The sequence below is a fragment of the Sabethes cyaneus genome, chromosome 3 (assembly GCF_943734655.1).
Source record: "Sabethes cyaneus chromosome 3, idSabCyanKW18_F2, whole genome shotgun sequence".
Taxonomy (NCBI): domain Eukaryota; kingdom Metazoa; phylum Arthropoda; class Insecta; order Diptera; family Culicidae; genus Sabethes; species Sabethes cyaneus.
This window is the reverse complement of record NC_071355.1, coordinates 227,013,449-227,040,953: the sequence shown is the minus strand read 5'-3', so window position 1 is coordinate 227,040,953 and position 27,505 is coordinate 227,013,449. Positions and strand designations below refer to the sequence as shown.

The 27,505-nt window shown below is 39.3% G+C and overlaps 1 protein-coding gene and 1 long non-coding RNA gene across 4 annotated transcripts; both read left to right on the top strand.

Annotated features, from left to right (window-relative positions):
• Window positions 1–10,955: 10,955 nt before the first annotated feature.
• On the top strand, window positions 10,956–21,284 carry LOC128742376 (matrilin-2-like). 3 transcript variants are annotated; one of them, XM_053838718.1, is made up of 5 exons: window positions 10,956–11,106; window positions 12,744–13,295; window positions 18,839–18,904; window positions 19,059–19,238; window positions 19,296–21,284. In XM_053838718.1, exons 2-5 carry the CDS (start codon window positions 13,028–13,030, stop codon window positions 20,852–20,854), a joined length of 2,073 nt encoding a protein of 690 aa, XP_053694693.1. In that variant the 5' UTR covers window positions 10,956–11,106; window positions 12,744–13,027; the 3' UTR covers window positions 20,855–21,284. The 3 variants fall into 3 exon arrangements, with proteins under 3 accessions (XP_053694693.1, XP_053694695.1, XP_053694694.1); XM_053838719.1 differs by lacking the exon at window positions 10,956–11,106 and adding an exon at window positions 11,126–11,204; XM_053838720.1 differs by lacking the exon at window positions 18,839–18,904.
• On the top strand, window positions 14,559–15,922 carry LOC128742377 (uncharacterized). Its single transcript, XR_008412256.1, has 3 exons — window positions 14,559–14,590; window positions 14,651–14,719; window positions 14,779–15,922. It is a non-coding gene; the product is annotated as an uncharacterized LOC128742377 (long non-coding RNA).
• Window positions 21,285–27,505: the final 6,221 nt, after the last annotated feature.

The window sequence follows — 27,505 nt, the reverse complement described above, 5'->3', positions numbered from 1 at the left end:
TTGACGATGTTCCTAGACACACTGCGATGAAGTACAAGCCACGCTTGTGTTGAAAGGCATCGGGAATCAGGAAGAGCAAAACCTAGATGCTACATTCCGTTATCGAAACTTGACATTCTGTATTTATACGACCCAGCTGTTAGAATACAGGATAATTAGGGAGCTAGTGCTATGATCCCCATTGGCGTAGCTAGAGGGGGTGCCTGTGGTACCAGCCCCCCTCCAGAATTCTGCAGGCCCCCTCCAGAAATTTTCCTCATTGGAATTGGAAACCGGGAAAACACTCAGTGTATATGTTCCCGCTGTGTAGGTATTTTCTTTTTCATGCTGTTTCAAGCGTTCGTCTCCATTCAACTACATCTTGGGCCACTCGTCGCAAATTTCCCAGTCACAGAAGTCGCAAATCACTTTCGAGCTGGTCGAGCCATCTTGCACGTTGAGCCTCCCTGTTCCTGATGCTGGTGCAGTTGTTAACGAGAACTGTTTTCGTCGCACTGTAGCCTACTGACTTTCGCCAGATGACGATGGCAATCTCTCCAAACAGTGCTTGTAGCTCATGATTCATACGTCTCCGTTACTCTCCGCTTTCAGTTTGTACTCCGCCAAATATCGTCCGCAGCACCTTCCGCTCGAACATAGCGTATGAATAGCGTTTAGCGAAGGGCAAAGGGAGTCTAATTTCTCGCTTAAATGTGCAACTAGATCCCCTTACTAGTGTTGTTGTCCGAACAACGAACCCATCTGCCACTTCTAGTTCGTCGCCATCAACAGTTACTGTCCGCGAGAGGCACGCGTTTGTTTCCTTTGAGTATTTGGTCTTGGCCGTATTTATGTTTAGAACACTCGTCCTAGATTCCGATTTCTTTGGATCACCCCTTCACGTGTGATGTTGAATAACATGCAAAATAAGCCGTCACCTTGTCCCAACTTTCGCCGCGTTTCAAAGTAACTCGAGATGCATAAGTATCCCCGAGATGCACACGAAACACAACACTCTCTCCAATGTAGCTCTGCTCAGTTACGTCAGTTTATTCGGAAAACCGTGTTCGTGCATTATCTGCCATAGCTGGCCTCGGTCGACTGTATCGTATGTTGCTTTGAAATTAATAAAGATGTGATGCGCGGACAGGTTGTGTTTCTGGTAATTGCGCGGATCCTCATCAAGCCCGCCTGGTATTTCCCTACAAAACCTTGTGCTATCGGTGTCAGCCAGAGTAACAAGATCATTATCAAAATTTTTTTGAAAGCCACCCCCCCGGGCCTCCTCCAGGAAAATTTCCTAGCTACGCCAATGATGATCCCATTGAATGTAACAGCCTCTCCCAGCCGAGATTCGAACATACGACAACTGGTTTATTAGACCAGCATCGATATGGTCGACGCCAAGTGGGAGGCTCAAGGTATCTCAAAAAATACCCCATGAATACCAGGGGCCTCTTGAAGTGCTTCATGTTGTATGTTCGTATCAACGCTTCCTCCCACGATTTGAGCGTGGATACCGTAATATTCAGCCATCTGACGGTCGTTCTTGATCTGGCAACTCCTGAATTTTAGCCATGTGGCTGGACATTCCTGGTCTTGCAATTTAAGATTTCATTGCGGATAGCCGTTAGCTGACCAACGTTAATAAAGTGGATCGGTAATCACTTGACGTGTTTGCTATGCTGGAAGCATCCACCATCTCACTACACGAAGCTGCTTTATGGGATATGGGTGCAGACGAGTCTTCATTTTTTACAATCTAGGTCAGTGGTGTCCACGGTATAGGCACGATGTGGGTCAAATTAGATTTTCTCATTAGATCCGCGGGCCGGAATGACTTCTGACACTAATAAATTCAGCCTATAGTTCCCGTCCACCATCCATCAAATCAGTTCTCGAGCCGCAAGGACCATATTCAAGAGCCGCAGTTTGGCCATCACTGATCTGGGCCGTTTTGGTGTTTGGACCTTTCGTGCTCGTATTTGGTGATATAATTTCAGTCGACCGTTACCGCCTTTTTGTTCGTCCGGACCCATTTTGATAAGTTCCACTCCAATATCATCGTCTCCTGCTACTTTGTTTTTCTTCAGCCAGCATGGAAAGCCAATAGGACGCCATTTCCAAATTCCAGTCCAGCAATTATAGAATACGTACGTAAAGGAAAGCCATTGTAAGTTAAAAATAAAGCATTCTTCAGAAACAGAAAATACAAATTAATCTATAAGAAAATATTAGTATCCTTGAAAAAGATAAAGTTTAGCCGCCGAAACGTCGGATTTAGGAGTTATAAAAATTTTAGTTAGTAAAATTTTTTTATCTGCCAACTACAGATTACTCAGCCGAAATACAACGCCTGAAAAACAGTTAAAAACAGAGCTTTTTTCTCGATTTGGACGTTCCTTCTACCTGGAATTAAGTAAAAAAAACTTATCTAATTTAATTCTACTATGTATATTTATTCTTGACAGATACGTATTTCGCCTACGACTTGCAGGCTTCCTCAGTGTCTATTTAATCAGTGTTTATTTAATTCCAGGTTTCGTATTCTACTAAGACACTCCAAAAACTTCAGTCGTTCCTTCTACTCCGCTTTCCTGTTAGCTCCCTCGAGATCAATTCTCTTCTTTGGCCACACAACCACTTTTGTATCTGTTTTCTCTCCAAAAATCCCTATAATGGAAGAGAAATACAGCCTCTATATATCCTCCCTTAGAGGTTCCTCTTCCTTTTTCAGTTTCCCACTCTTGTATCCCAGTCACTTGCACAAGTACTATCTGTCCAAAAACGTAACCTCTATTGCTTATTTGGACACCCCCTTTTGTTGGGGATCTTTGACCTTTTGTCAACCCCCTAGTGCTGATTCTTTTATGTCAAGGAACATGTAAGCCAACTTTGGTGAAAAACGGTCACAGTGTTTTGGAGTTATGGTGGAACGTAAAAACATACAAATTTTCATAAAATAATTATTCCGAATCCCGAAACATATATTCTTTGTGAATTGCTATTTTTCTGAGACATTCTTTTCGCACGCTTTGAGAATAGTGAAGAAAATTTTATGACAGGATTTTTGCGTTTCTGAGTTACGTCAGAAAAGGATCGATTTTCCAGAATATTATTTCAGAAATTCATATCTCATAAATTCAAGAAAAAAAACCTATAAAATTTTCCAAAAAAAAGTACATTTCCAATTTAGAAAATATTTTAAATTTTTATTTACTTACTCACTAACACCAACTTGCGAAAATGAACAATATATTTTTGTAGTATTTTGGAAATGAGGATTTTTTCAAGAAATGAATAAATGAATTTTTTTCTGAAATTTTCACTGGCCAAAAGACGGTATACCTGCAACTATTGACTCATTCACTGCGAACAATTACACTTAGACGATTTGGTTCAAACCAGTGCAGCGCACTGTTTGTCAGCAATTCTTATTCCGGGTGCACTGATTTGTCAGCAATCCAAATTTTTTCAAGACCAAAATATGTGCCAAAGCGTGATTGAACCAATAACGACTAGAGCGTCCGGCGTACAAATGAGAGAAACTAGCGAGTATCCTCAGCAGAGTCAATCAAAACAACAAGTGAGTCATCTTTATAAAATGCACTCGATACAAATCAGGTTAAGAGCTATTTTACAATCAACAGTACTTATAATAATACAAATTTACTATAATAGCGTAACAAATCTTTTAAGGCTTGCCCCTTCTTTATCCACAGACTTCGCAGCCGGTTATTAGAATTCAGGACAATTACGGGGTCCAACGATCCTACTGACTCTAGCTGTAGAATTATTAAGAATTAGTTATCGATTTCTTTTTAATCAAAAATTAGAATACCGCTAGCTGGGGAAATGGAATTAAAAAAAATTATGCATTGAAGTATTCCAGTGATTCGTGGCACAAACTCGATGCAATAAGACGTCGCTCCAGTCCTAAAATCACATTCATCAAACTTAACTTTTTTCAGAAACTAAATAATGTATTGAAACCAACTTGTTGGTGGACATTTGCAAAAGATTTTTATTTGAGCTTTGCTAACAAATAGAAAAACAGCCATATCTTGAAAACTCCATACTGTATTATTAAAAACCTTTTTGAATTTTTTTATTCCAAAATTTGGACTAGTTGACTCTATTTCAGGTGTGCATTACATTCTCAGACTTCAATTTAAAAATCGATTAAACTTGTTGATCACTACTGAATATTACGTCATTCTTATTGACATTGAATGTTTGGTTTCAATTATATACCTATGTTTCAATTATTACCTATGTATTATACGTCTTAATAAAAGTTCAAATTCGAAACACCAAACGCACTCAATATATTGAAAGTCGAGCTCTTCGTCTATTCTATGAATAGCATAAACTGCAACTTTTAGATTAATATCACCTACTGAATCCACTTTGTCGATCTCCAAAAGACTCATCGAGATTAGTCATTATTTATTTGAACGACCCATCCGCTGCTGAGAATATCCACTGGGGCTCTGGATAAAAGTTCAGTTGCGAAATAATATAAAACTAAAGCATATACAGCGAGATTCCTTCTTGGGCATGTCTCGAGTTTGTCACCATAGACGACAGGCATGTTAGTTGAACTTACTCACTGACTGCTGTTTGGTTCCCTTGCAACTCCAGAATCACGTCAAATCAATAAATACTATTGTGAAACGTGATATACCGACGCTTGGTCCGATAATCGAGAAACCGTCCTCGGTGTGATGTTTATGACAAGTTGATGAGCATCGATCGATTCGGATGAGTCATACGCGTTTCTATCAAGGAGAAGAGGCCCACCTGGTTGGTATTCAGCCGGAGACTCGCTGGCTGCGATAGAGATTCTTGTACGGTTTTTAAATGGAAAACTTCGAAGGTTTCAAATTGCTTAAAAGGCTTTTGCCGCACGGCGAAAGCAGTATAACTTCGCAGTGAGGTCCTTGAACTATATACCGTTGCGACCGGACTAGCGAACAGGTGGTGAGTGTCAACGGCTATCGCGATCGTGTCGGTTGATCGTTTCTCTATCCGCACGGATCAGTTCAGAACAGACAGCCAAGCGTCAAAATAATACGTGCATAGTATTAAGGAAGAATGATAGGAATGAGTGGCATGATAAAGCGGAAAAAAATAATTGTCATGGATCATACATGAGTCGTGAGAGATTAAAGTAAATTGATGTGATGTCGTTAGATAAAATAAAAAAGCGATGGTTGATAATTCGCTTTGCTTAATTTTTAGGATGACTCAGTTAGTATATTTTCATTGCAATAGAAAATAGATAAATTAGTTATTGTTATTAGTAAATGTGATTATGCTTTGTCCGTCTGTTAAAGAGAAGAAACTGAAATTATAATAAAATAGAAGAAATTAACACGATGGAAAAGACGTAGTGTATATTTTTTGTCTGAATATGTTCTATTTTCAGTTAAAACTGAAAATTAAATAAAAAGAAAACTTATCCAATTTAATTTTGCTATGTAACAAAGTAGAATTAAATTGGATAAGTTTTCTTTTTATTTAATTTCCAGCTTTCGTATTCTACTAAGACGCTCCAAAAACTTCAGTTAAAACTGATTCATAACGAGCATAAGTTTTGTAACGTCTAATAGTAAAGTTGATCATGCATATAAATAGTGTAAAACTGAAACTTGCTCAGAAGAAGAATTTCAGTAATTCCGCGGCGTTGTTTAGTATGATGTAATAATAAATTATGTCGAATATAACTTAACCTTCGCTTTGGTTCAAAGACATCTCAGAAATCAATTGCAAAATAACTGTACCAACCAAAAAACCGGTTTTTCTTTTGTTGTTAAATATAGTTCAGAAATATATTATTCCTGATGGGTAATATTCGAATATTTATCCGTCACTGAATGTTAGCTTTAATCAACTTACCGAATAAAATATCTATAAAACATCGAAATAAACTGCTACCGGTGAGATCATAGAAACAAATTACCACAACTGGCAGGCTACTGTAGTGCTTCGGTGTATAACGATCTTCCTAATGTGTGTCGCGCGCATTGAAATTTTCATTCGAAATACCGATTCCGATTGCTATCCTGCAGCTGGTCAACAAACGGTGACATGATACCAGAAGCCTAACGACATAAGTTTCTTGGCGTGAATGGTGAAACTGATACCGTCGTAAACCAGGCCGCCGAACAAGTTAATAGATTTTCTAACCATTTCATCGCGCACCAGCTTTCAACGCGGATCCTGCCGAGCAGCAGCAACAGCAGCATGAAAAACGATAGCTGCCGAAGGCGATTTCAACAGCAAAAGCGAACGATGAAATTAGTTGGTTATTAAATGAATATGATATTCTCTGTTCATGAAATTTTTACCAATGGTTTCAAATTTAGCAGCGGTTTACTAGTTATTAAAAAAATGAGTCACGCACATTTTACAATCAATTTGAACGATTTATGAGTAACAAAAACGCGGAGAAAAACTATGCTATTTTGATCTATTTTTAAACATCCACCATTTAGTGTCAACATAAATTTGTTTACAATAAGAATTCTGGAATATGTGATCATAACTTGTCCGAAGTGTTAAATTATTTCAAATCCACGGTTTGGGATGGACTGAAACGAGAACGGTGGATCATTGACAGAAAATTTGGAAGTGGCAGAAAAGAAAAAGCAGCCGATCCTAAAGCTCCATTCAATAGTGGTGAAAACCGCGAAGTTATCATCGACAGCCACGGCAAAAATAACAGTAGTTCCACAATCGTATGGCACAAGTTGTATCGTATCGTAACTCAGCACTGCTTCAAGTCCAAAAAACCACCTCACCGGTCAAAGAGGGTTTTCTACATTATCAGCTTCGTACGGTGGACTATGCTTCTTGATCATAGTTTTTTGCAAAAGGCAAAATAGACCCGATTTCCTACATGAATGCGTCGTTCGATCTCCTTATTAGTGTTGTTGTCCGCAGTAATCAGTGATCCCAAATACACGAATTCATCTACCACTTCCAGTTTGTGCCGCCACCGGTTGTCGTCCATGCAAGGCGAGCGTTTGTCTCCTTCGAGCCTCTTCCACTCATATATTTGGTCTTCCACGCATTTATTTTTAGCCCAGATTTCGCATTCACTCTGGCGTAGATTGTCTCCGCCTTCGCAAAGTTCCTGGCCATGATTACAAAGTCATCTGCGAAACCTAGAAATTTGCTACCTGTACTAAAAATTGTGACTCGCGTTTCAATGCGAGAGCGATGTTGAAAAGCATACAGGATGAGCCAAATTGCTAAAGATTCACAAACTTTCCAAGAAAATACCATGGATCTTAAATGCCTCACAACTTAGTTATTCCCGTTGACTCATTGTTCCTGCTGTCTCGCTGTTGATTACTTTCTCAAACTCTTGGGACTATTATTTGCGTGTGCCGAGCGGACGTACTGGCGGTTGGATTCTTTCCCTTTCCCCCTTTTGGTCTATATCAAAATTATCCAATTCATCCAATTAATTATTTTTCGAATCAGACACTGTCTCCTTTTCTAAAATAGTTTACGTCATGCCCGCGTATAACCATATACGAGTAAATGAAAAAGAAAAAAACACGCACGGTAACGGTTTTAATTACGAGACTTGCCGTGCGACTGACGGCAACGCACTGCTTTGTTTCTATCGCACTCAACAGTCTATCTTCTCGGCGGTAGAAACAAAATGAATGCAGTCATACAAGTCGCTTGGGAAGTGTGTGGTGCACATACGGGGAATGATAGAATTGGGAGAATAAAACAAAATTAGGTATTAGACTACCTAACATAACGGACGGCAGTAGTTTAGTGAGTAAAACATGCGGGTACCAACCGAAAAAGCGTGGGTGCAAGCCCCAACTGCCATTGCATTTTTGGTCCGTTTCGAAATTTTACAGTTCATCCAATTAACTACTCTGCGCATCAGACACTTCCTACTTCTCCAAAATCCCTAGATTACTGATCCGGCAACCATCTTAATGGCGAATAGTGCCTACGACGTCGAGAATCCCTAATTTGATAACAACCCCATTCTAAACGCACCTATATGAGTACGCAACCTCGAGGCAATAAATACATTTTGGGCCCAGTTAGCTTCACGGTACGATGCTGGCCAAACAAGTCAATCGTCGTACGAAGCTGATGAGGAAAACGTTCAGTGATCTTATTGAACAACCATACCAACACATTGTTCCTGGTGCTAATTCAGTATCAACTCAGGAGGTAAAAAGGCATTCTTGATATGAACGGACTTCACGCCAACTCGTTTATAGGATTGGCAGCACCCTCTCAGAATTCAATAAAACTTTGTGTGTGGTCTTACTTTTTTCTTTTTTTATATATTGAGTAGGGCACGGGAGGGTATTTTCAGCCCATTAAGCGATGACATCTAGGCCTATGGCCTAGTTCTAGTGGAAGAACAGGTGATTTTGACGTTCTTTGAATAAAAAATAGTTATAACATATTAAAATTGTATGACGGCAATGTATCCTTATTGGCCAAAGAAAAGGCAAATAGGCTGAATTTAGAAACCTGCTTAAAATACCCACCCGTACCCTACATGCTTATCGAATGTGAAACTATATTTTTTGGGATGATTTTTCGGCTTTGCAGTCGTTTGATAGCAGCTAAAACAACGTTTTGCCTCTAAAACTCCGACGTTTCGGTGATTTTATTTCACCTTTATCAAGGAAACTAAAAATATTTCGACAATTTGAGCATTTTTTTACATTTTTGGAGAAAGTTGGGTTGACTTACAGAGGCTGTTTTTTGTTGTCATATGTATGTGTGTAACTTTCATTACAAATTACACAAAAACAAATAAACTAGGACAGAAAAATTATGAGAAACATTATATAGCCAAATTAGCAGGACGCCATTTGCAGACTACGCGGACTATTTAATGATCTATGAGTGACTTAAAAAAATATTCTGAATTTTCATAACAAAATACTTTAAAAAAATAAAAATTATATCTTGCACTGAGAAAAGAGCGTTTTAAAAACTAAAAATCGATTTCCCAAAAAAGCCATTTCAGAAGTTGATGATTTTTTTTTTGACGTCTTCGATACATCGCAAAATGGTCAAATTTAGGAGAAAAAAAGAATTCTGAAAGGGTTATGCCAATTTCTGGTCGAGTTTACGTGAAATTCGTCTATGGAAATAGAGCTCGGTTGCCATAACTGCATCATCCTTCGCAAAATTTTCTCATTTGCTTGTTCAGCGATTCCTTTGAACAACTTACTACCACATATTGCTTCTGGTGTTCTGTAACTCCAGCAGATCTTCTCGGAGGGTTTAAAGCTTATTTAACTGCTATTAATCTTGCCAAATACAACAGCTACGGTACAGCGTTCCTTTTCTGTCTTACGACGACTGAAAAATTACATAAGGACGACAATAAAGAAAAACCGACTATTAAGTTTGATGCTGATGGCAGTAGAGGCTAGGTTCCTTAAGGAGCTAGTGTAGAGGCCATCATTTTATGAGGAAGTGATAGACGAATTTGCTTATAAAGTAAATCGTTGTATTTCGTTGTTATTTAAATAGTGTCTGAATATGTTTGTTTGTTTGTTTAATACTTTCAATACAGAAATGCGATAGTAATGAAAGCTGCATTTTGATTCGTATTTTTCGTTGGTTGAACGGATAAGCTAAACATCCACGAGTCGCCACTGATATTTCTAACCTACTGCGAAACATTTGATGTTTGTAATATTTATGTTATCGAGATTTTATGAGAAATCGTTTTTGTTTGTATCCAGCGGAAAAGTTTCACATGATCAACATTTTTCTATTTTTTATAAAGGTAGCTTTTTACAATCGACAGAAGAGACGGTAGAAGAAAGTAATGACGATTGTAAAAAACTAACGTTATTAAAAATTATAAAAAATAAACAAAAGACGAGGTTGGTCTAACATTTTTCTGGCTTGGACAACCGAATGTAGGAGTTCCATCCCAAGTAACAATTCTAAACCCACTTGGTTTTGCTTGAACTTTATAAAGGTTTTATTGCGGTATTAATCATTACCTCTGGTTTTATTGTGGTATTGCGCAATACCAAGAAGATACGAGTCCAAACACACTTGTAGCTGGCTAGAAAACCATAATAAAACTAATATTTTTTTGAAACGATGATTCTACAATTGATGAAGGGACGGTAAGGGAAAGTAATGAAGAACGATTTTTTCGGGAATGAAGGGGAAGGGTGGAAAGGAAGGGGGGGTAATAGGTAGCTATGGTTAACAAGTTGTCGTTGTGACTCCTATCTTTTGTCCAATGCTGGAAGGTGCATGGGTCGAACCAAGCTGTAATCAGAGATTATAACCGGATTTGAACCCACAACACCTGCCAGGGCGTGTCGCTCACTGGTACCCGTGTACCTTTGTACCACAGAGTTTGTGGTACTACGAAAGACTAATATCAAATCTTTTTCTACAAAGTGAATTCTTTTGACTGGCGCAGGTAACGATACAGGTAACGCAGGTAACGAAACAACAGATTAGTTAGAGTTGAAGCATGATAACGTAATTTTGTTGCAAGTTTTTCATATTTTAGTACTGGCAGAAATGCGCAAAAAAGGCTTCCTTCTTTAAGAGATAATGGCGATGTTGTTCATCTAACTTCATGCTATTACAACATTGATATCAGAGTTACCACTTTGACCAGAGAGCTAAGTAATCTATTTAAATTTATCAAATTCATTCTTCCCAACTTGCACAAGTTCGAAAAAGCTAAAATTCAGTTGCTGTTTGCTTTTACCAACAAACGATAGAGCGTCTCCTTTGGTTTTTGCTATTTGTTACGCCGGCGCCGCTAAGACAAAACAGGAGATCATTCATTGCCGACGCGCGCGCCTGCTGAGTTCCTGCATGAACTATCGCACCGCAGCATCTCACGCAATCTGCCACCTGTCGCTTGAACAATATAAATTGAAAGCTATTTCGCATTCATCGTTTCATTCGAAGCGCATCGGTCGTCGGGTTTACACCTTTTTTCGTATCTCGCGGTGATGATTGGCGGTTTTAATCCCATTGCGTGCAACGGCTAAGACGAATGAGTATCTATTAATCTTCTGCTATTGAATATCCGGTCGTGAGTGATTGATCTGCTGAAAACTTCATCAACTGAAGAGTGTAAGATGATTATGCATAATTAACGGTAGCCGGTCGTGCTAAAAGGTGCAAGTGCGAAATAGATGTGATTGTTCGCGTGCATTGGCCCGAAGCTAGCTGTAAGGAATGAAGTGTTTATTATGGAAACATTGATCACTCGATTTTATTGAACGTGCGGGGCTTTCACAAAAACCCGGCAGTGTCGTCGACTGTCAGCCGGGTGCTTAGAATGAGAGAAAAAGTGATGGCAAAGCGTGCGATGCCTGCTAAATTCAGAGAATGTAGAATGCATGCTGCATACCGATAGCACCGTACATAAAAACTGGAAACCGTAAACCGAGCAAGCACTAAAAACTGCAACCCAATGCGGATGTAACGATATCAGAAATTGTTCTCTCCAGGATCTTGCACAAGTTTTTCCATACAGAGTGAATTTAATGGTTTCAGTATCTTTTTTGAAATTGCATTGTTCTAAGCTGACAAATTATTATTATATCCGTTTCTGAAAAGTTGCATACAATCGTTACCACATAATTAAAGTCATGTTGCCAGCGGAAATCATGTGGTCGGGAATGGGTAAAACCAATTCGATTACTCATTAGTTGCTAGTTGTTGATGATGGGTTTTACAATACCCTCTACATGTCCTCCATGTGAATTTACACTTATATTTTTTAATGTTTTCTTTTCATCAAATCGAAGCATCAACTCTCCATCACCGTATTTAGCATTTCGGATAGATACGATTTACTACCTGGCTTTAAACATACACTTGATCGTTTTGTTCAGTAAAACAAACTTCTACGGTGATATAATTTGAGTCGATGATAGTGGTTTGCCTTTAATAACATCACATATAGAAGATAATTGGTGTTGGTTTAGCATTCACATAAACCCAAAACGTGTTCAAGATTGTTAAGCAATGCTGTTCGTGAAATATTCTTTTCTCAATATTTTATTTTTTGCTCGATAAATTTTACTCTTTTCGGAACTTCAATGAGTGAATAAGAGGTGAACCCTTGCTGTCGAGTACTATGGGTTAGCATGGTGCTTTACTATTTTGGTAACTCCATTCTTGCCAGTCCTACTATTTTTAGTGTATTGAGCCAGATACTACTACTTTAGTGAATTACAAAAAACGAACATATTTTCGTGAAGGCCGTTCGTGAAATATGTAGCAAGCATTTCGAATACTCTACCATCGGAGAAAAACAACATGTTTACGTTCACTTTTGGCGCAACAACTTACAAGAATTCACACGTGATAGTTCGCTCGGTTGAAAATTGACGCATGTGTACTCAAACATACAGCCCAGTTAAAGTTGTTAACAACAAACGTGACCGTTAGCTTCCTAACGTAGTACTAACGTCATCATTTTATCGTTTTTTTCTGCATCTCTTCATACTTCTCCAATTACTCGACCGATCCAAACAGAACGGCTGTTCAATTAACTTGCGCCAGCTTACCGGTCGCTGTGCGTCCTTGACTCGCTATAATAGGCAGTTCCGTCAAGCAAATCTCTCTCTCCATATTTTGATTCGATTTATGGATCCATTATCTATGGTATTACATCTTGCTTTGCACCTATACATCTTTTGGCACGTGCCTAAAATATCAACCTGACAATAAAAATCTCATTAGTACATTCTCTGTTGCAGGGTGGCACTTATAATCAACCGGCAACAACTTGCTCTCACAAATGAGCCGACGGGAGCACCCAATGGGAACAGAGCGTATTATCAGCCAATGAAGGCATCTCGCTTCAAACGATTGTTGATAGATTACGATCAACGCGTAGACGCGTAAACAAAGTAAGACAAGCAAATACTATCTCGAAATTCCGATCGGCTTGCATGTCTCGCAGCCCTAAATATACAAACATAGGGCGTGTTATTTATAGACAGGAAAGAATTTTTAGAGCAGTAATTAAATCATCAGGAAAATGCCGCATTTTCCAACCGCTACACCAGTGGAACCGATAGCTCAGAAAAACAACTTGCAGCAAACAAGTACAAAGCCGGCACCCGTAGCGGATGCCAGTCGGCTACTGATCCAGCGAAGATGCTGCATTCGTTCGTCAACAAATCGACCGCATTCGTCGGACCTGTCACGCTATCGGCTTGCCGTTGGAGTTACACCTCGACTGAGCAGTAACATTTTCTTCCTACTCACGGCTGCGGCTGCGACAGTAGTAACTGCCTTTGCGACAGGTGAGTTTCAGCAAAACCAAATGCCTCTGCCTCTGTTTGTTGTTGATCAATGAACTTGTGAGCTTGTGTGCTGTGTTTTTGCATGCCATAGCACAAGTATCTCATAACAACCATTATTATTATTTGTTAAGTACATTAATTATTCGAATGGCCTATCGAATGTTTTCCTACAGTTTTGAGTACAATGCGAAGTATAAAATTTTAAACTAAAAGGGTACACGCGAGTATCAATTAATTATAATTTTAACCAAAGCTTACAAATATAAGCTTGCAACAGTCTAGAAGCATGTTGATAGTAAACTTTGTTATACAATTTCGAAACGTTGAGAAGGAAGTAGCTCTTCAATACATTGTCAATGTAGATTTTCGTAAAGACTTTGTTCTATAAAATATTTAGTTGTTCTATAAAAAGTAGTGTTATTATTATTTACTTTTATTATTATTTTTTCAACCTCTGGACAGCTAGTTTTTCCTTTGGAATAACTTTACACAAGTTCAGTGCACACACGCGATCATTTTCCTAGTTATACTTTTTCATCTAATTGATTTATTTTTACTCGAAGCCTAAAGACTTGCGTTTAAAAAATCCTAATAAACCAATAATTGATCTTTTTGTTAGATTAAACGAGTAATATTAAAACTTCTCAATTCGGTGGTTCGATTACAATACATTGAGGAAGAGGCAAAATTTGTGTCTATAAATAACCCAACCCACCAAATTATGAAGTTTGAGATACGTCACACGCTCAAAGGGGGTTGTGCAGTCTCCTTTTGTCCAGTGCCTATATGGTTCAAAGGTACATTAGTGCCAGCGAGCCACATTCCCTGGCGGGTATTTCTTCTATCGTCTTCTACCGTCCCTTCGTCAATTCTCGGGTAATTTTTCAAATACACCTATGTAACAATGAGAGATTCTCTTAGTGTCACCTCTCTTCCGCTGTAACGGGGTTACATAAATATTGTTTAGCTTCGAATCTGGTTAATTTAAATTCAAAAATTTAAATTGTCGGAGTTGATGGTTAGGGTCCCTCGAGAGCGCTAGGATGACAGAACGCAGTAGCTCAATAAAAAATGTTGCTCACTAACGCACATTGGGATCTCAACCAATCAGCGATGAACACGTTAGTCTTAATATTTGAGCCGGTAGATGTTGGCTATACTTAATACAAAAGGCTAAGTGTGAGACATTTCCATTTGGGTCGTTCTAAGAGTCAGTAGTGTCAGTTAGTACCGTAAAAGTTAAACCGGTACAAGTATTCACGTTAAAAATTGGTGAAAATAAAAATCAGATAGAAGTAAGTTTTTGTTCCAAAAAGCTGTATAAGCTGTATTTTTACTGAAAAGAATTTTTGCAGAACTGTAATAAATTAAACCGTGAAATATTGTAAAAAAAACGTGAGGAAAAATAGATAGCAGATTAGCAGGTAAATCCACATATAAAACGAATGTGACAAGATTGTTAATGAAAATTGAACGTTTGAAGGTTCCCTTAAATCGAAGGTTCCAGGTTGGGGCACACGAAATACACACAGAAGTGTCCACAACCCCGCGTGTCCGCCACGTGCGGCTTAAGCTGATCGACGATCCCAAAAGCGGTTCCTTCACCATTCCGCTGAACACTTCTTTGAGCGCCGAACACTGCCTTAGGCGCGGAAATCCGACGTTGGCACGGTCGGAACCTTCGGTGACGCGGTCTACGAACTACAACCCGTGTCTTCGTCTACGAATCGAGCACTGCCAGCATAGATATTACGACCAAGTGCACAACACCATCGGCGAACCCCTCCGTTGCAAGAGGTGGAGTCATCTATCATCCAGTACCGTTATTCATGCGCATCGATAGCTGGACAACATGGTTCATCCGCACCCCACCGACCCCATGAACCACCACCGTGGTGAGTCGAAGGCCGAATAGCGAACGGCATGGTTAGTTAGAGGAAGAAGAGAATTCGGGAAGCCGAGCTTAAGGCGCAAGAGTAGGCAGATTCATGAGAGATTAAAATGGGAATCGATCATATCTAATAGCGAATTCATAAATTAACCTGGGTTCGTGCTAACTCGAACCAGAAATTTATGAACGATACGAGCAGTTTGACAGATCGACCCGTAAACCGTAATAAGGTTTTGCACGGGCGAGCATAACCTCGCTTTTTTGACGTCTATCAGTGGTTTGTTTACATCGACTTAGAACGCGGGTTAAAATGATTAAAGTGAATATTGTTAAAGGCGTCTGCGGCAGGCCAGAAAAGCACAAAAACTGCTATTCCGAGTAGTTTAGAGGGCGACACTGCTGGACAATACGCTTTTAAAACGTTTAACTTTAGTTTATGCATATTGTGTTTGCCTAACAAATAGTAAACAAACCACGAGTGGATGTCAAATGGATGAATTGCGTTCATTCGTGACGTCACCTTGCAAAACCTTATGCTAGACAGTTTTAACCTGCGCTTCAAACTGAATGCTGTCAGTTTAACCGAGATGCAATCTCGGTTAATTAATGAACGCTTTGACAGCACTTCGATTAAAACTGAGTGCTAATCGACCTGAGCCAGGTTAATTTATGAATTCGCTATAAGCTTCGTGTTAATAACTTCGCGTTCCTTATATTTGCATATGTTTTTCCGAGTTAGCCCGTCGTTAGTTGGTTGGTCAAGTCAAGGGTCGTTTTGGAAGCAAACACATCCTAGAGTCTCATCGGGCATTTAACCATTGCAGCTTTGCGGCAGCCTTGCTGCCTGGTGCATAAGCAAAGACCGTCGTTACCCTCCCACGCACGTTACACCGCTTTTTACGGTGTTACTAATGCATTTTAATACATCAGCTTTGCATGAATTGATTGCCGGAGTCACTAATTAGCTAAATGTTTTGAAAATTTTCTTTTCTATGTATTTATGTTGCTGAGAAAAGCAGAAGAGAGGAGAGGCGAAGAGAATCTGTCATTGTCACATAGGTCTATTTGAAAAATTACCCGAAAATTGTAAGGGAACTACCGTTTCAAGAAATATTAAGTTAGGGTACGGGAGGGTATTTCCACCCATTTAAGCGGTAGCCTAAACAATATTCCGGAATTACGTTGAAACTATATTTATTCGAGACAAGCTTTTTACCAGTTGATAAAATAATATTTACTGAATATCGGCCTGTATTTTGGACTTAATAAAACGCTACTGAATTTGAATTATAGTGCGAGCAATGATGAAGTCGCTGCGGTTAAAATGAACCCATTTTCTATAGTGATATCTGTGTTTTTTAAATCTGACCGGCCGAAATAGCCAGCACAGGGATTAAAAGCTTTTCAAAAACAGATCAAAAGAGAGACCGTTGGATAACGTGTCGGGATTGCCTATATACCAACTCTTTGAAGATAACTAGTTTTGCAGTGACAACAGCTTGCTGCTGTTGCTAGTGTATCATTGAATCGTGCATATACATTAGCACCAGAAGCAAGTGGTTGTCACTCAAATACTAGCTATGTCAACACGATAGAATAATTTCAGGAGTAACTGCCTCACACATTGGTAGTAGTGTAAATAGAGCACCATATGCTGAAATTAAAAACAAAATGCTGCAAGTGCTAGTGAATGAAAATTGATTTATATTTTCATATCAGAAGGGAATTTTTGTGTTCTTCCGTGATAAAAAGAAATAGAATTGTACTGTGATACAATATTCACAGCTGTTTAGTTTCTAGAATAAATAAACGTGATCATAATTGTGTGTTTTCCAAACCATCATCAAAAGCGGATACGCGTAAGCGATTGCTGCTGGTTTTTTCAGCCTGATTACGTGCCAGTGGAAAAACAGTGGTTTTGATGTTTATTGAACAACATTTAGCAAATTACTTACATTTTTATGAAAATAGTTATAACCCATTAAAGCTTATGAGTGCTACATCCGTTTCAGTGTTGTTATATAGCGGCAAAGTTTTTATTTGGGAAAGCGCAGCAAAAAAACGTAATGCATGCCAAATTTAGTAGCGTGCTGGGAATACCCTCCCGTACCCTATATGCCTGAGCACCTTTCAAGGTCATGACTAAAAACACGAGGTTGGTCTAATATTCATTTTTCAATTTTCTCTCTTAAGCTGCTTTAGTTTCATACCATATTTGCCCTTGTTTGCCTCTTGTTTGCCTCTTGTACCAAATTTGCCTTTTTTCCTTTCCGCTCTTTGTACCCTTATCTGTTTTTGATACTTTTTTGCCTTCTTGTCTTACTTACCTTTTGATTTTTTTATCTTTTACCTTTTCTGCTTCTTTAGCTTTATGCTTGTTTGCCTTTTATGCAATTGTTATGTTCTCTGCGGATTGTGCCTTTCTTGTCTACTCTCCATTTTTGTCTTTTTTTTACTTTTCTTTATTTTTGCTTTTTGTGTCCTGCTTTTTCTTTTCTGTCTTTTTTATTTTATTGCATTTTTGGCATTCTTCTTTTTTTTTGAATTTTTGTGTTTTTTTATCTTGTTTGCTTTTCTTGTCATTTTTGTCTTGTCCATCATAATCTTCTAGTATGTATTCCTTAATAGTATTTCACAAACAACTCTCGGGTATTAGCCAGATTTTACTTTTGTATTCATGCTTCTCACCTTTCGAAAAGTTTCCCGGTTCATGTGTCTAGAAGTTACGAACACATCACTTTTGCTTGCCGAGTAGAAAGCTTTTTCGAAAACTTCGACCTTCAGCCTTTCTTATTGCATTCTGGCGGTCGAATTCTTGTCCAGAAATTCGTCCAACGGTCCAACGTTCTCCAAACCGTTGCGGGGCATTAGATACCGTGGATTTGGGAGGGATATTCAACACTTTAGCCAATTCATAAGCGGGAAGCTGGAAAATTTCGCTGCGAGCGAGCAGGATTTATTCACCATGTGCTTGCCCGATGACACCATAATGAGGTCTAAACATAATTCAATAAAATTTTAATCATTTTTAGTCATAAAATATATATAAAAGGCAGCATTTTTTGCGCCCGGAATTACTCGTGTTCAACCTTTAGTTGGGAAGTGAACTTTCAACGTTAACCACACGCATTGTGCTCTTTACATTAGCATAATTGTTTACTAATTTTTCAGGAAGGGGTACATGATGCTTGCATTACTTACATTAGCTTCCAGTTAAAAGCTTTGTAGTGTAGCTTAGATGTCGTTTTGCGTTTCCGCTATGTTGGTCGCCATCATCGCTGAGTTACTACCGGGTCTACGGGAGATGCTTGACCATCTAATAGATCATCAAGAAAAGACTGTTGTTGCTATTTGTTAAACTGAGATGATGGTAATGATTGTTAAAAAGCGTTTATAGCGATTTCGCTGTGATTTTGTGTTAGTTTGTAACTCAAATGTCCTATTATTCAATAGCTCACTATTTTTATACAAAAAATTTTAGGCGACACAAAAGAGTTTCCAGCGATAGAAACTGTAATGTTTGAATGAATTTTATTAGGATTCATCAGGGATATTATTTCATAACTTTTATCCAATCAAAAAAATGTGCTTCGATTTTCAATTTTCACTGTTATTCCCATACTCACTAGAGCACTCCCATTTTGCTTTGCAGAACGAAAGCTACAAACAACTGGTCGGGTGATTTTCAAGTTTTTTCGTAATGAACCCATTCAAAATGGTGAGTGTAAGCAGTACAGTTAGGTTGAAGACAAGCACAGATTTTTCTACTGCACTGTATCTGTAGTATTGCGGATGTGGGAATATTTCTTTCCTGTAATTCAGCTCATTTAAATAACATCTTAAATTTTATTATTTTTGTTATTTTCGTCTAGGGGTTCACATGGCCGCCGCAGTAGATCTCAAATGCACCCACCAGGATGAGTTTTTCTACGCAAGTCCCACCAGCAGATGTTCGTCGTATTACCGATGCTTTCAGCGTCAAGCAATTCGCTACAAATGCAACGATAAATCGGTTTTCGATTTCGACCAGCAAAAATGCACTCGCCAAGAAAGTAAGAAATTTCACAACTAATCACGGCCCTAATAATAGATGCATATCGTAATTTCAGTAACGTGTTACGAACCGATCTGTACCGGGAAATCAGATGGTCAGTATGCGGATACAACGCAGGCATGCAGGAGATCATACCATTGTAAAGGTGGCCAACTTATTACAATGGACAACTGTCCAAAGGGCCATTTGTTCGATGGTAGTCAATGCTCGCCACAAAATAAGGTAAACTGTGAAAGTCCAACCGTATCAGCCGTAGCAATACCATTCAGCGGAGATCAGCGTTGCTATGGACTTCAAAATGGAAACCACGTTATCGAAGATGAGCAGTGCAAGAAATATATGATCTGTGAAGATAACAGTGTAGTTGATGTGCTGGAGTGTCCTTCCGGCTATATGTACAATGAGATGACTCGAATGTGTACCTTCTCCGAAGGCATTGAATCGTCCGGCTGCATGAGTAACTATATGGACAACGAAGAGGACATTTGTTCTTGGCTACCGGATGGTCTTCATCTAGATCCAACTTCTAAAACATGCAAAAGCTATATCAAGTGCCTTGGTGGCCGAACTGGGTCTAGACATGACTGTCCCAAATCTACCCTGTTTAACGGATCCCAGTGTGTGCCAGATTTTCTTTATCATTGCCCAAGACTGGCATTGCCGGGCGATATCTGTGAAAAGAAATTAGACGGATACCATGTGGATCCCAGGAAGGGTTGTTCCTACTTTGTTCGCTGTGAGAAACAAAAGACAGTAGAAAATCATTCTTGTCCAACGGGCTTTCAGTACGATCCATCCAAAAATGTATGTGTGGAGCCCCTACGTGGTGAAATTTGTCACGGATCAGGATATTCTGGTGATTGTGTTCAGCGTTCAGCCGGATTTTATCAGGATTTTTCTGACGCATCCAAATGTGCCCAATATTTCTACTGTTTCAACGGCAATAAAACTACATTTCGGTGTCCGAATGGACTTGTTTTTGATGGCGAAAATTGTGTCAGTTCTTCTAAATACTCCTGTCCCAGTGCGAGCTCCGGTTCATGTGTAAACAAACCAAATGGCTACTATCGGGACCCGACCAGCGGGTGTCGTTCATATTACTATTGTTCAGAAGGAAGCAAAACTTCCTATCTATGCAATCCGGGACAAGTATTCAGTAACGACCATTGCATAGATCGTCTTGGGAACACGTTTTGCACCGAAGATTTAGTTTGTAGTGATAAGTCCGATGGATATTATCATGATCTGCAATCGCATTGCCGGAACTATTACTACTGTCAGAGGGGTGAGAAACTACAAACTCTTACATGCCGAGGTAGTAAGCTTTTCAACGGAAATAGCTGTGTATCACCGGATTGCTATACCTGCCCACATGGCGAGGCTGCCGCGAATCCTTTAGTGAACTGCATACCACGTTCTTGTGAACCGACCTGCACTAAAAATGGCTTCCAAACAGATTACGACAGCAATTGTGAGGAATATTTTTTCTGCATCGATGGTAAAAAATCCGTTTTATCCTGTTCGAAAAACTATATATTTAATGGTGAAATCTGTGTACCCAACGATACATATCGCTGTCCAAAGTACTGCGATGCGACGGTTACGTGCAGTTGAAAGTAACTGATTACCTGCACATGGTCGCCGGTTTAGAAAGTGTCCCTACCTAAATAATAAGCCCTTAGACGACGATGCCTATCGGTGGGCGTCTCTAGACTAGTTTTAGGTTTATTTATTTATTCTACACTGCATTTACGTGGGTTTTGGCGGATGGGTCAAAAGGAAACTCGACAACTACAATTACAGAGGGGATTTTCCTAGCTTGTTATCACAACAAAACACGACTCTACCGTCGGCGGAATAAACGAGTGTTTGAATGCGATTGGTTAGATGTGTGGTGCGTTATCCGATGCTATTTATTTTCATTCCAATAATGTGTACTTTTGTACAAAATACGAAGCATTTGAAATACTCATAATATTAGCATATTAGCAGTAAGATTGTATGACATGACTATGATGTTTTTTAAGAAATTTCATTTCAGTCAAACAACATGTACAACTGATGATAAGAATAAAGGTATTCTTCATAGAGCATAAATAAATACAAAAAAGTTGAAATTGTTTTAATAAACGAACCGACTTTGAATACGTATTAATTAAGTTATATCACAATCACTGATTGAAGTATAAAAGTTATCTAGATTATTTATGGTGAATAAACCCCACATTCGGTTTACGTTGTAAAGGAAACCGAAATGTATGTGTTATATGTATTCCCCGAACTGCATGGTTTACCTCAACGCGATAGGTAAGAGTTAATGGATATAAATAAGGCATGAATCCAGTTATGCGAAACCGGATCGTTTCCTATTTGGATATTCTACTCGAACAGGCGGAAGAAATTAGGGTATAAAAGCTATTTCTTTCAATTGAGTTGACATTGATTACTTACTTTCGCATAACGAACAGAAACATGCGTTGCTTCGTGGTGTCTTATCTGATTTCTTTAATGGCAGCAGGATTTGCAAATCCAATTGTCACTAAGTCAGGTAAGTAAAGTGGTTACTTGTAAATTTTGAAGGAATATTATGAGGAGCGTACTTGTTACTATTACTATTATCTAAATGTCTTAAAGACAGTCATAAATAGACTTTATTTTCTCGGAATTACTCTAAAACCATTTCATTTATTTGCAGAATACGAAAGCATCGAGGTACCTGCTCAATCAAAAGCCATTCCTTCTGGCGATCATGTTGACTACACCGCGCAACACGAAACGAACACTCAGAACACTCTACCGGCGTACTATCAATATTACAGCACACCCAGCTATGATGACGTCAATTTGACCACGTCATATCCTGTAGCGTCCACCACGGACAAGTACTGGCATGGCATGGTGGAGGACCACAACAAAAAATACAACTATATTACGGAGACTCTCGACAACTATCACGACAAGATGGCCGACGAGGTGAAGAGTGCCTTCGATCAAGTTCACCAGGCTTTGTCTGATAAACCTAAGAAGTATATGGTCGGAGAAATTGCCTCAAGTAGCAGTTCTATGGATGATCTACAGAAAAAGAGCGACCATTTGAAGTTGGCTCTCAAGCAGCTGGAGGACCAGTTGACGCAGATGCAGCTATACCTGGCGATGCAGGAGGCCCTCCGACCAACCCGGAAACCGGATGCGGAAATCATTCAGCGAAGACCCGGAGGATACTGACAGATGAAAGACCCTGTGGCGACGGTAAGGTTTGCCTCCAGAGGCACTTTGATGGCTCTTTTCTAGTGAAAGTTTAAAATCAAGGGATGTAACGATCTCAAAATTTGTAAAGAAAGAACAGTGAAAAGTGATGAGGAAAAGAGCCTAACTTATCCAATCCCAGGGTCAATCGTTTTCCATCCGATTTAAGATTGCGAATGAAGACAAATTGTATAAGAATGTATTAAAAATCATAGGTCAAATGAAATTAAAATATGTGAACTACTGAAACTGATACCGCATTGATTAGTTTACAAACTCAGATATTACGTAATCTAAGTTTTAAAAACGCTAGACGATTTGGAAAGTTAGCTGAGAAAAAATTTATGTCTACAGTTTTTGTTCCAGCCTCGAATTTGAGTCAGCCGAAATGTGCTGAAAATCGTCTTTTAACAATAGAGCGTAATTCTTAGGTTAAAGTATATCATTTGGGTCCCAAGGCCTGTTAATATGTACAAATAAACAAATAAAATTACAGTAATGTTTTGAAGTAAAGAATGAGACTTGTTAATTATTAGACTCATTTATTTCGTCTTGACTTATAAAAGGATCATGACATTATTTGGAATGTTTTTATAATAGCAATCTTTTTTTTTGTTTGATTATAGTCATTTTAACAGCTTGGGGAATTCGTGACTTCTGCAGTGTTGGGATTTGAACCCGGGTCCTCGGCGTGAGAGGCGTGAATGCTAACCGCGATTGACCTTCCCAGCAATCTTTCCAGTAGACGAAGGAACTAGTAAAAGTAAGTAAAGAAACAATAGTATTTTATAATACCCCCAGGATAAGACATGACGATAAGTGGAAACAGCGGAAAATTCGCGGATAAAGGGAGGGTAATTAAAGCAGCACTTAGATGCTAGGTTCGTAGCTTTTTACCAAGTTGGGAGATCCACGATTTGAACCTTACCAGCATGTAGCAATAACCTTCAGGCAAGACACCATTATGCAACAACATTTGTGCAAGGGCACGAGAACGCAACGTCAAGGTGACCACACGTCCTGATTTACCAGGACATGTCCTGTTTTCGCAAGCGTTGTCCTGGTGTCCTGGTTTACAGCGGAAAATCCTGATTTTCAAAATGAAATCCTGCTTCGCTAAAGAAACTGAAGTACAAATGTTTTTAAAGTCCTACTTTGTCAGTCTTTCTAAGACCATAGGTTATCTCGTCGTCATAAATATTTCGATGCCCAATTTTACATTTTCTGTTTTGTATATGTAGCATACTTTCAACTATTTAAACTACTGTAGACTCGGCGACGAGACGTACGACAGTTGATCTCCATGGAACATAAAAATCGTCATCGGGGTTATGAATACCCAGGTCGATAGAAATGCAATGTTAGACCGGTGGTCAAGTCTATTACCTGCACACCGACATGACCGAGAACTTTGTAGCTTTTCGAGGCCTGGTGATCGGAAGCACTTTTTCCCAAGCTATCCACAAGCCTACCTTGGGATCAGCCTAATCTATCAAATTGTCATCGACGGGCCGTTTTTTTTATCAAATATCATCAATATGCGTTCCCAACGGGATGCGGATACACCCAGAATCGTTACCTAGTACCAGTAACTGTGCGCTCCAACCTACCGACTGAATATAAGGTGCTCCCAGATTTTGTTACGGCATCTTGCAACAATAGCAAGAAATTTCGTAGGGCAGTACCAGGCGAGCTTTACGGGAGCCCCTGCTACTATGGGTCAAATTTTCAAACTCAGACAATTCCTCCCGAGCTTTCGGGAGTACAACATGCCCACGGTTTATATTGTCGTGGATTCCAAGGCAGCATACGATACAGTTAAACGTGAAGAGCTGTGGCAGTTAGTACACAAGGTTGATTACCCGGGCCAACTAATGCGACTGAGTCCTTTCGAATTGCCCTTTGGACTGTTGTTGTGTTATTTAGCATCGTTATTGAAGGTGTGAGGTTAACAACTCCTTGTCTTCGTGGACCACTTTGATATCATTACTAGCAACTTTGAGACGGTAGAGGCAACCTAAAAGCAAAGCCATGGGTTTATACCGTCTTTAGACATCACCCTTCTTTATCGACAGACTTCGCAGCCGGCTGTTAGAGTACAGGAAAATTAAGGTGCTAGTGCAACGATCCTACTGACTCTATAGCAGCACCTCTCCAGTCAAGATTTGAACATACGACGACTAGCTTGTTAGGCCAGCATCATACCCCGAAGCTAACTGGGCGGACTGGGCGGTGTGCTGGGTAGTGCGATCAGATTGCAGCCGACTTGCGAGTGTCGAGATGCTCAACGAATTGGCGACGAATAGCCCAAGACGGGCTCTTGATACAGCACGAGTAACCGCGGGCCTTATTCTTTTTTGCTCTCCTATATGATGTTTTTTTGAGCCTTGCCAGAATACTTGGCGAATTTTCTACTGGTTTTCGGTACCATTTCGACGGCAGTTAGGTTTAGTTGGCTCATTGAAACTCGCCATAGCATTTATACAAGAGAGCATTTTGGCTCTACAACAGTGTTTGAATTTGGTTATCTGTATGGTTGGAGTGGTACATCATCACGATCATCATATTTGTCTAGCTTTGTGTGAATTGTACCTCTAAACACAAGGAGCACACAAGGTTGGTCGATTTGTCGAATCTACATTTTCATCGACCGACGGCGGAGAATGAACCATGAACTTGCACAGCTCTATGACGAACCCTGCATCCAAAAGGTGGCTGCTGGACAGATACGACGGGCAGGGCATGGTGCAAGAATACCGGATAACTACCTAGCAAAGATGGTATTTGGCTCAAGTCCGGTAGGAAGAAAACGACCAGGAGCGCAGCGAGCAACATGGTTAGACCAGGTGGAGCGAGATTCGACGGAGAGTACTCGGTGTCCGAGGAATTGGAGAGCGGAAGCCCACAACCGAGGTAACTGGAGAAACCTTGTTTAACAGGCTTTGTCTTATAGGACAGCAAGCCACTTAAGTAAGTAACTCTTCATCGGCATGTTTGGGAAAAAAATGTCCTGTTGAACCGATATGGTCACCCTCGTACTGCGCCTCGATTGGATGGCCTTAGCTTACATATCTGGAACTCCTCTTCCTGGTTGAGTCTTTCAAACTGTCAAGGTCAAAGTCAGAGAGTACCAGTAAAAGAGAATCGTGGAATTCGTTAATCTACTTCAATATAATGCAGAGTAGAAAGCAAAAACCGTGGGATTAAACGGCCTTTCTAAGACTTGACCCTTCTTTATCGACTTCGCGGGCGGCTATTAGAGTACAGGGCAATTACGGGGCTAGTGTAAAAATCCTACTGACTCCTATATCTAGCAGCACCACCTAGCCGAGATTCAAACATACGGCGACTGGCTTGTTAAGACCAGCACCGTACCTCGACGAAACCAACTAAGCGGCCAACTGATGCGGAGCATTGTGGCATAATTGTGATCCACACATGGTTGATCAGCTTGCAGCCACCGAAAAGAAGCGTCAATCTTCTTTTGTAACCAGTTACCGATTACCGTGAACGATTCGGTTTTTCCGAATCTTCTTTGCTAGGGACTTTGACTGATATATTCTGCATCTAGTAAGACTCCTAGGGTATCGCCACATTTCTTTGAAAAGCGCTGTATTAGGCGCTACGCGGTATTAAGGTGACATTAGCAGTCATCGATTCTGCCAATTTCAAAAGCAGTTTTTTTGTTTGAAACACAAATTCTGTTCATGAAAATATATTCGCTGTGTTTAGATTGACAAGAAGAAAGCAGCATTTATATTTTTTAAAACAGAACCCCGCGTTTGGGCCCAAAAACTGCTTCGGAAATTGGGCTCTCCGACGAAAAGTTAATGATTGCTAATTTCCCGTTAAAGCAAACATACTATAGCATACAAAACAAAATATTTTTATTAGCGGTGTGTTATTTTTCCAATATGCAGCGTAAAGCAGTTTGTACAGCTTTTGCTAATAGGAGATTGCTAATTTAAAAAATAAAACTATTGAACCAAGCATTCTGGTGTGAAAATGTGAGGAATGTGTAAGTTTTTCACAAAACTTTGCACGGTACAAAAATGACAAAATATGCGTCACATCCCATGGAAAATTTCCAAAATATGTTTTTTTTTCTTTTCCGGCAACTCATAAGTTTTTAGTGATACAAAAATTCACGATAGCGTTTATTGTTTTGTTCCTAAAAACTAACGATCCATATATGCGCCGTCGATTGTTGACTAGCATTTGAAGATTCCTTCAAAAATCGTCAACAGTAATTATTTAAAAAAAAAAACAAAATTTCAAAAGGATAGATAAATAGAGTCTTATACTTGTCTAGATTATTCTCTATTACTTAACAAATTAGATAAGGTTAGATTCTTTATTGTAGAAGTTTTCAGCGTGCGGCTGGTTCGCCTCCTGATAAACATTATGGAAAAGATGTTACACATTTTTCTAGATTCTAGGTTAAAACAAAACCACAAAACATAACGAGAAAAGGATGAAGAATAAAAATCTGAACATTTAATTTTAGGACACACTATGTATGTGAACAATTATTAAATTTGGAAAAGCCAATCCAAACTTGAATGGAACATTGCAACTCTGGTCATTTGAAACATGTGCCTCAAAATGTTCAAAAATTTAAGTTAATGTGTTTACCCGTGTTTTCCGGTTTTTCAGATACCATTATTAACATAAATCATGCAGATACTGATTCAGCTGCCTACTTCCTTATTACTCCTTACTATATTGGCGGTTATAGAAACCTAAGAAGAAATTGCGTTAGTGTTAGTAATAAATGTCTCAAAAAAGCTAACAAAAACAAGAAACAAGTTCTACCTGGGCAGTCGGTAAACGATACATAACATTTACTGATCACATGTTTCGAAACAAACGACCATCCTTCGCTGAGAAATCTGTAAATTCAGTACCTGTTCGTGGAAATTTTCCAACTAAATAAGCTAGGCTCCAGCACATCTCACTCAGAATCAAGTCAGCAATCTAACGCCGAGGTTGTTCTAGTGAAGTGAAACATTTGTAAAA